The 9,120-nt window shown below is 47.1% G+C and overlaps 2 protein-coding genes across 2 annotated transcripts in view; one reads left to right on the top strand and one right to left on the bottom strand.

Annotated features, from left to right (window-relative positions):
- Positions 1-2,383, bottom strand: part of Sdr9c7 (short chain dehydrogenase/reductase family 9C member 7) — a 20,924-nt gene extending 18,541 nt beyond the window's left edge. The window contains exon 1 of the mRNA XM_021173831.2: positions 2,331-2,383. The gene's annotated coding sequence lies outside the window, so the exon portion shown is untranslated. The remainder of the gene's footprint in view (positions 1-2,330) is intronic.
- On the top strand, positions 1,606-7,505 carry LOC110302969 (retinol dehydrogenase 7). The gene is made up of 4 exons (XM_021173830.2): positions 1,606-2,118; positions 3,981-4,236; positions 5,745-5,908; positions 6,767-7,505. The coding sequence occupies exons 1-4, from the start codon at positions 1,806-1,808 to the stop codon at positions 6,982-6,984; spliced, it is 951 nt and encodes a 316-aa protein (XP_021029489.1). The 5' UTR covers positions 1,606-1,805; the 3' UTR covers positions 6,985-7,505.
- Positions 7,506-9,120: the final 1,615 nt, after the last annotated feature.

The following is a 9,120-nucleotide window of genomic DNA, read 5'->3' as shown; positions in this document are numbered from 1 at the left end:
AGAGAGAGAGAGAGAGAGAGAGAGAGAGAGAGAGAGAGAGAGAGATCATGCTGAAGATAGGAGAGAGGAGCAGAGCTGCCACGTAATGGGTGCAGAGAACACGACCCAGAAGGCTGCTCAACTGGGTCTAGAGCAGCCAAGATGGAACATAGAAATTAGGAAGTAGTAACTTGAAATTATCAGCGGGAGGTAGATTCTAGCAGCATGGAGGTTAGGTAGATGCCCAGTTATTGTGCTGCATACGGCATATTAAAATATAAAGTCTCTGTGTGTCTTTCATTCGGGAACATAAACAATTGAGGTGGGAAGCAACCCCACACCAGGACTTATTAAATAAAAATTTTACTACAACCCACCCTTTTTCTTCCATTAATTAATTAATAATTAACTTTACATCTCAATTGCTGCCCCACTTCTAGTCCACCTCTTACACAGTCTCTCTCCCCATCCTCCCATCCCCTTCTCCTCTGAGAGGGTGGAGGCCCACCTTGGGCATCTCCCCACCTTGGCACATAAAGTCCCTTCAGGACTTGAGAGCAACAAGACTACTTTGATTCATGCAAACTGAGTTAGAAAGTGGTGACCATCATATATGCAGAGGGCCTATGTCTAGCCTGCAGATGCTCTTTGGATGGTGTTTCAGTCTCTGAGAGCCCCCACAAGGGTCCAGGTTAATTGACTCTGCTGGTTTTCCTGTGGAGTTCTTAACCCCTCTGGGGCCATTGATCCTTCTCCCAGCTCTTTCATAAGCCTCCCCAAGCTTGGGCTGGAGAGATGGCTCAGAGGTTAAGAGCACTGTCTGCTCTTCCAAAGGTCCTGAGTTCAATTTCCAGCAACCGCATGGTAGCTCACAACCATCTGTAGTGAGATTTGATGCCCTCTTCTGGTATGTCTGGAGGCAGTGTACACATATACATAAAATAAATAAATCTTAGAGAAAAAAAAAGTCCCCAAGCTTTGCATCTGTTTCAGTCAGCTTCAGCCTACTTTTTACATGGCCCAGGATCACCTGCCCAGGGGTGACCTGGGAATGTTGTTCCCACATAGAGGATTGGACCTTCCTCTGTCTATTAGCAACCAAGAAAATGGCCCCATGGATGACATGCCTACGGGTAATCCAATGCAAGCATTTTCTCAGGTGAGGTTCTTCCCATTTGATCCTCACTTGTGTCGGTTGACAAGAACAAACAAGAGTCACAACTAACAAGAAAGGCCTGTTTAGGGTAAAGTCATTTCCTCTCCACATCAACTCTGGGGGTCACAGTGTATCTGGGATCCCAGTTTGTGTTTCATGTTTGGGGCCGGCCCTTCCCTCTTCCTGGGCAGCTACTATATATTAGGAGGGTACCAGCTCTCCCTGTCCTCTCCTGTAATGTGTCCTCAGCCCAAGTGCAGGTTGGCAATAGCTTCAAACTATGCTCACAATGTCCTGGTTTGTGGTTCCAAAGTGCAAGATGCAGAGACACAAGATGAACCTGGGACTGGACCATGGGGCCTGTATAATGAACCAAACATGTATTCCCCGCTGAGTCCAGGGTCAAAGAGCTTAAGAGAACAGATCTGTGTTATTGAACGGTCAGAGGTGTTTTCTTTGGCAGCAAGATAGGGAGAGCCAAAGGGCATTGAGAAGTCAGAAACCCATACTGGTCAAAGAGGAACATGATAGAAGCCTGCCATTCTCAGTGCCTACACCTTCCTGTGTAAGCAGAGGCCAGGCTCATTTGACACAGAGTATCTCTCTCTCTCTCTCTCTCTCTCTCTCTCTCTCTCTCTCTCTCTCTCTCTCTGCTTGTCTTCTACAAACCATGTGGCTCTACCTAGTATCACTGGTGGGCCTGTGGACACTCCTGCGCTTCTTCAGGGAGAGGCAGGTGGTGAGCCATCTCCAAGACAAGTATGTCTTCATCACGGGCTGTGACTCTGGCTTTGGGAACCTGCTGGCCAGACAGCTGGACAGGAGAGGCATGAGGGTGATGGCTGCATGTCTGACGGAGAAGGGAGCCGAGGAGCTGAGGAACAAGACATCTGACAGGCTGGAGACAGTGATCCTGGATGTCACCAAGACAGAGAGTATTGTGGCAGCCACTCAGTGGGTGAAGGAGCGTGTTGGGAACAGAGGTACCACTGAGATTCCTGTCTGTGCTGCTGGTTTGTCTCCCTGTTTGAAGGGGGCCCCCCTTTATACTCCCTGGCCAGATCCCTAATGGGGTTTGGGGGCCCTGAAGTAACCCAGCACATCACCTGAGTACTCTCTCTTCCCTCTCCAGCCCCTACCTTCTGTCTCCCAAGTGCTCTGGTCTTGGTAAGAAGGTGCCCTGGTGAGAACTTACCCCCTTCACCTTCCTGTCTCTGCTCTGTCATCTTTTCTATGCAGAAAATCTAGATTGCTGGATGCCACGTGCCACGTTAGAGCAGGGTACCTTTTAGAGCAGAGGATGGGACTTGGCCCTGGGCTGTGTGTGCAGGACATCTGGAGCCATGCTGGGGTGGATCACTTGAGTCAACAGCATACCTGCTCTTACCTTTCAGCTGTGTCCTCTGTGAAGGGAGACATGATTGTTCTGTGTACAGAGCAGGCCAGAGCAGCTTAAGGACTGACTAGGGGGACTAAATACTAGGAAGGGGGTTGCTATTCCTTCATTAGTTATTATGGGGCAAAAGAAGAACCTTGGTTTAAAAGAAATCTAAAGAATAAATTGAAAATATGATTATTGCTCAAAATACTGGGGAATGTAAATTTAAAACAAAATTAACCTATATTCTCACTATCCTGACATAAAACCTGTAAACACTTTGATTCTATACAGGGTTAAAATACATGAATTCTTTTCACTTAAAAGAATCAATTTTACTATCTCAAGAACATTTCTTCAAATAATAATACACAGCAAACCTACTCAGCAAAAATGATACTTATCAAACTTTCAAGAATTTAAATGTATCTTGGGGCTGCGTCCTGGCATCCTCTGCCCATTCTTCCTTCTTTTCTTTCGCTATTATGACACTTTGTAAAAGTGTCTCACCCGTCACACCCCCCCCCCCCCCGTTGTGCTGTCCTTGTGTTTTGCAAGCATCTCAGGAAAGTTTCTCAATATATTTTTAAAACTTTTAATTTAATTTTTGTTACTTTCATACACAAGTACAATGTATCTGTGTTACAACCACACAACCCCACCTGCCCCCAACCCCACCGCCTTCTCCCAGCCCCGCCTTCTCCCAGCCCCGCCTTCTCCCAGCCCCGCCTTCTCCCAGCCCCGCCTTCTCCCAGCCCCGCCTTCTCCCAGCNCAGCCCCGCCTTCTCCCAGCCCCGCCTTCTCCCAGCCCCGCCTTCTCCCAGCCCCGCCTTCTCCCAGCCCCGCCTTCTCCCAGCCCCGCCTTCTCTCCACCCCCTTTCCCCAGCCCCACCTTCTCCTGTCACCTTCCTTCATCACACTTCTTTCACACCCTGCTTCCAACTTCTTGTCTTCTTTTTAGAACATAGTACGTCAAGCCTGATAAACCTTTCAGTGTTGATTCTGAGCCTGCCAAGGCCAACTTTCTTCAAAGTACAAAAGCAGCACGGCTTTCCAAAACCATATCCAACCAGGACCTTTAGTTCATGTGTCTCAAATGCCATTAGAATATTAGCTTTGCCTTTCGCCTTTTATCCTCCTCCCCTTGTTTTCCTTTGTCTTTTCCTCTGCTCCCTCATCTGCAAGGGTATTGTTAATCTGTAAGATGTCTTGGACCTACATTCTTGTTATTAGCAGACATGAGGTGGGTGAGCTGACCTGCCAAGGATCAAAAGAAGTGAAAGCTTCTTTTGATGTGCTGTGAGCCATTTCTTCCGGGATGGGACACACCAACCCTGCTGACAATATGCTGTTTTTTATCCCCCACTCTCCATCCAATGCCTGTCTGAATGGTCTCATCTTACCCGGTGGAATGTGGATTTTAGTGAAAATAGACCTGTGATTCTTTCTTCTTTCCGCTCTTTCCAGGACTCTGGGGCCTGGTCAACAATGCTGGCATCTGTGTCTTTGCTATCAATGAGTGGCTGAAAAAACAGGACTTTGCAAATATACTGGATGTGAACCTGTTGGGCATGATCGAGGTGACTCTGAGCATGCTGCCCTTAGTGAGGAAGGCGAGGGGCCGTGTGGTCAACATCTCCAGCTCCATGGGCCGAGTGTCTTTGTGTGGTGGTGGTTACAGCATCTCCAAGTATGGTGTAGAGGCCTTCTCCGACTCCCTCAGGTATTAGAAGGTTTTGAGGTCCTGCGGGAACCCTTCAGCGAAGTGTTTTATTTTAATCGCAACCTTTGAGAACCCCTCATGAACAGTCTTTTCTTTTTGGTTTGGAAGGCTCTCTTTACCTTCTCCTTTTTGGAGTAAGGTGGTCACTCCCTGGGAAACCACACTCTGTGCCTGTCAGGTAGCTGAGGCCTGAGTTCACTTAGACTTGTCCTGCTCTGGAGCCCTGCCCCATGGAAGCACCTGAGGAACCCACTGTACTTGGCCAAGAGCCATAGTTCCTCATGGTCTTTGATGCTCAGGTTGGGGATGCCCTGGGGGTGTGAGCATCACACTCAGCCCACCGCCTGGTGTGTATAAAGCTCTTGTTTAGAGCCCACAAGTCCCACACTCTCGCATGACAAAGAGATTTTTTTTTTTACCTTAATAAACAAACAAAAAGCCCAACAGCAGCAGCAACAAAAATCCCAACAACTGATTGAAAGAGAGGAGAGTGTGGCCAAGACTGAGAGATTATTAGCAGTAGTGACCATGTTGTTTGTGAGATTTCTGGAGGGTTTTGCAGCAGGGCTCTGAGGTAAGGATTAAACATGTGAATAGGGCATCCTGGGTAATAAAACATTAACAGCCTGGGCCCAGTGTGACTGTTTGCAGAGTGCCTTTAGTACCTTTAGTTCTAGAGCAAAGGACAGGTCAGCCCTGCCAGTCATGGGGCTTGGCAGATTGTCACAGGGTGACTTTTGGAGAGTCTGAGGGTTCTAGACAGGTTTTTTTTTTTTTTTTCTAGATAGGTTTATATACCATATTGATGACAGCCCAATCTGTAGACTTTACCTTAGACCTTATATATTATACATCATTATACAGTATACAGTATACCTCTGCAGTATACCACTGTAGCAAACTGAGTTAGATTTCTTGCTAGCTGCAAGACAAAATGGTCTCCCCAGCACTTGGGAGGCAGAGGTACGCGGATTTCTGAGTTCGAGGCCAGCCTGGTCTACAAAGCGAGTTCCAGGGCTATACAGAGAAACCCTGTTTCAAACAACAACAACAACAACAACACAAAGACAAAATGGTCTCTAAATGTGGGGTACCATGACTGCTTACACAGAGTAGCCCCTGAAGACATCTGGGGGAGCCAAAAAGGAACTGGCCTGAGATTTCTTTAGGCAGTAGTCGGTGAAGGTGGGGCCCAGGAGTGAGGGGGAACTGACATAGGCAAGTCTAGTGAGCTGGCGTGTACAATATACGGACGGCCTACCTGTGCCACAGAACAAAATATCTAGATTTAGACTAGTGTGCTGCGTCTGCATGACATTGGAGTGACATTCAAAAGCACAGAGATGACACCCTTGCCACAGGTGACATCCCCATCGGCTGCACATCCCAGACCCCCCCACCCCCAAAACCTTCTGAACTTTTCTCTCCAGCCGCATCTTGTGTTGTCGATTGTATTGTTTTCCTCAAAAGACCTCTGATGTCTTTGACCTTCAATTACTGTCTTACAGGAGGGAGATCTCCTATTTTGGGGTGAAGGTGGCTATCATAGAGCCTGGTGGGTTCAGGACTAATGTCGCCAACTACGAGAGGCTATCACACAGCATAGAGAAGCTGTGGGACCAGACATCCTTGGAGGTCAAGGAGGTCTATGACAAGAATTTTCTGGACTCCTGTAAGTAACTTGTGGGACCCAAAGGAAGGCCCTATCCTACACCCTGAGCCTCCTGTGCTTTTCTGGTACAAAGTCTGCTCCCAGGCTGTTTCTCTTCATGACTCCCCTTTTCTTGGGAGCCTATGGAATTCTGGTCACATAAAGAGGTTCTGGGGACTGGAGAGATGGCTCAGTGGTTAAGAGCACTGAATGCTCTTCCAGAGGTCCTGAGTTCAATTCCCAGCAACCACATGGTGGCTCACAACCATCTGGAATGGGATCTGATGCTCTCTTCTGGTGTGTCTGAAGAAAGCTACAGTGTATATATAAAAAATATATATATATATATATATATATATATATATATATATATATATATATCTTCTAGAACTCTGGTTTTATTGTTGTTGTTTTCTTTTGTTTTTTTTGAGACAAGGTTTCTCTGTCCTCGAACTAACTCTGTAGACCATGCTGGTCTCTAACTCAGAAATCTTCCTGCTTCTGCCTCCCAAGTGCTGGGATTAAAGGTGTCACTGCCCCACTAGAACTCTGTTTTATCTGAACTTGTCATTATCTTAATGATGAAAGTAAAGACAGGGATGGAAATATCAGACCACCACTTTCCATGAGCGTGGGGTTTGTTCCCACTGTTAGGAGAGAACCTCCAGCTATTCTGCCAGGTTCTCTGACCCAGGCTGTTGAGTGAGCACAGCTATTTCTTGAAGCTCTTGGTTTGGGTTGTGGCCCTCTCTGAGGAACTGGGACAGGCTAGACTCAGGCATGGCTTCTGAGTGTGTGAGACATGGATCTGGAGAAGCCCTCTTTGGCTGGTCGTGGCGGGATGTGGAGTCTACTGGAATAATTTCTCATTCTACACAGATATCAAATCAATAAAGTCATTGGCGAACACATGCTCAGATGACCTGTCTGTGGTGACTGACTGCATGGAGCACGCTCTGACTGCCTGTCACCCTCGCACGCGATACTCAGCAGGCTGGGATGCCAAGCTCTTCTATCTACCCTTGAGCTACATGCCTACCTTCCTGATAGATGCCATATTGTACTGGATCTCTGTAAAGCCTGCCCAAGCCCTGTGAATCTGCACATGTGTGCAGACTTGTGGCGGGTGGAGGGAGATAACGACGCAGGGCATGTGGCTCTTGAGACTCATTAAAACAATTCAGCTTCCATACTACTCACAACCAGTAAAGTTCAGAGGAAAGAGCCAGTAAAGTTCTGCCAAGGAGGAGTGATACAAAGGGGCTGGCAATATCCTGTGAAGTTAGACAGCTACTTGGGGCTTCATCTTGGCCTATTGTGAGAATCCACAGAACTGCAGAGGTTGTAAACACCTAGGATGAGCTTGGCCCCTTCCTCATGATGTCCATGGGCCTGGCCATCATGGAAGATCGAAAGAATCCATTTCACAATCACCTTTCTCCATGGTGTCAGGTGGGAGAACCTCCACCCGCACTCCACATTCTAATGCTGTTTAGGAGGTGGTTTTGCTGGTGGGATAGAATCTTGCTAAGATAAACAACAACAACAATTTTTATTTGTCTCAAAACCATGGTTTTCTTTGGATTCCTTTCATTTCAAATAAAAGTTGAAAAGATTATGTGTGTCTCGTGCTTTGAAGTAGCTGAGCAGTGTGGAGCACTGGAAGGCAGGGTTAGGGAAGAGGGGACCACACCTGGGACCACACTGGGGATGGCTAGGACAAGTGAACTAGACTGTTACCTCTGCAACTGCTCGACTCTCCCACCACGGAGGGCAGTGGCCATTGCTTCCCGCCCAGGATTTTGCAGTATCCTGGCTCACAGGATAAAGTAGGAGATGCCTGGGAGATACTGGCAGGACCTGGGTCCTGTTCTGCAGCCTCACGAGCTGAGCATCTCAATTTTCTGTGTACTACTCCTCATGTCCTTGTGTCGTGACCTCTGCTTCCCTCCTGTAGCCCCTTGGTGCATGAAGTCAGTGCTCTGTCTGGATCTTGGCCGTTCGTTTTCTGCTCAGCATTTGCTGTTCTGGGTCAGAGAGGCTCTTGGACTTGTTTTGGCTTCCCAACACCTTGCTCTATATGTCTGTAGGTTTGTGGTGATTCTCTCAAGTAAGGGATAAACACAGAAAACATTTCCAGGAAGTGGCAGAGTCCTGGGTTCAACCCCAAAGTGCCATTGTGAGCGACCTCTCCAGATGTTCTAGTGCCTTCCCTAAGAATGAAAATGGAGATGCTATCATTGTCAAATCTAGTTTAAGTGTTACAGGATATTTGAACCCATTTCTAGTTAGGGTGTGACAAAGCCCTTAGAACACACTTTAATCCCTCTGGCTGAAACACAGACATGCCCTTAGTACTCACCTTTAATCCCAAACAATTAAGGTAAAGGTAATTTGTAGAAGGAAACACCCCTGTTTGAAAATGATATGTAAATGAATGGCAGACAAAGTGACAAATCAGAGAGATTTGATAGAATAGGATACGCCCAACTCCCATGAGAAGAGAGAGGAAAGGGAAGCTACTTAAGAGAGAGTCAGATACTACAGAAGAAGAGAGTACAGAACAGGAAGACAGTAGAGTTTATGGAGACAGTTCAGCAGAGTTGAGAGGGAGAGTGGAGCACCACATAGGGAGGAGGAGGCAGTTTTACTGGGACATTTGTACAGAGTCAGGTTGCAGAAGGAGACAGAGACAGAGAGAATAGAATGAGCTGGAGAATGAGAAGTTAGAAGATTAGAAACAGATTGACAGAGATAGTTTGAGGCCAAACAGAGCAATTCAGAAGAAGCACAGAAACAACAGATTGAATTGAAAGACCCACAACATGAGGACTCTCCCACGTTCTGACTCAGGAGAGGCAACACCCCAAAATCACCAACAAGAAACAGTCTTGCTGCAAACTGCAAGAGGATTTTTATTCAAGAGCGCTCTCGGGCCCACGGTCATAAACCATGCAGGGGTAGAGGACCATGGCACCCCAAGTAGCTGGATAAGGGGATATTTAAAGGGAGAAACCACAACTCAGGGAAGTGGGGAGGGCGTTGTTGGAAAAAAAAATACCAAAATACCAGTTAAGAGTCCCAAGGAAGTGCAAAGTCACAAGTGTCACAAGGAATACCTGGTAATTCTCAAGACAGTTTCTAAGAGCCCCTAACAATCTAAGAGCCCCTAACAATAGCACATTTGCATTGCAGGTTCTGGTAATGGTCAGGGTGACTTTCTTTGAATGAAC

This window comes from Mus caroli, chromosome 10 (assembly GCF_900094665.2).
Source record: "Mus caroli chromosome 10, CAROLI_EIJ_v1.1, whole genome shotgun sequence".
In the NCBI taxonomy this organism is placed as follows: domain Eukaryota; kingdom Metazoa; phylum Chordata; class Mammalia; order Rodentia; family Muridae; genus Mus; species Mus caroli.
Note: the sequence above shows the minus strand (reverse complement) of the source record. Positions and strands in the feature narration are given on the sequence as shown.

Bases quoted from the DNA above. Each gene is read 5' to 3' on its own strand.
- LOC110302969 (XM_021173830.2), top strand. From the start codon at position 1,806: ATGTGGCTCTACCTAGTATCACTGGTGGGCCTGTGGACACTCCTGCGC. The intron at 4,237-5,744 runs GTATTAGAAGGT...ACTGTCTTACAG, and splicing joins GCCTTCTCCGACTCCCTCAG to GAGGGAGATCTCCTATTTTG. The intron at 5,909-6,766 runs GTAAGTAACTTG...CATTCTACACAG, and splicing joins CAAGAATTTTCTGGACTCCT to ATATCAAATCAATAAAGTCA.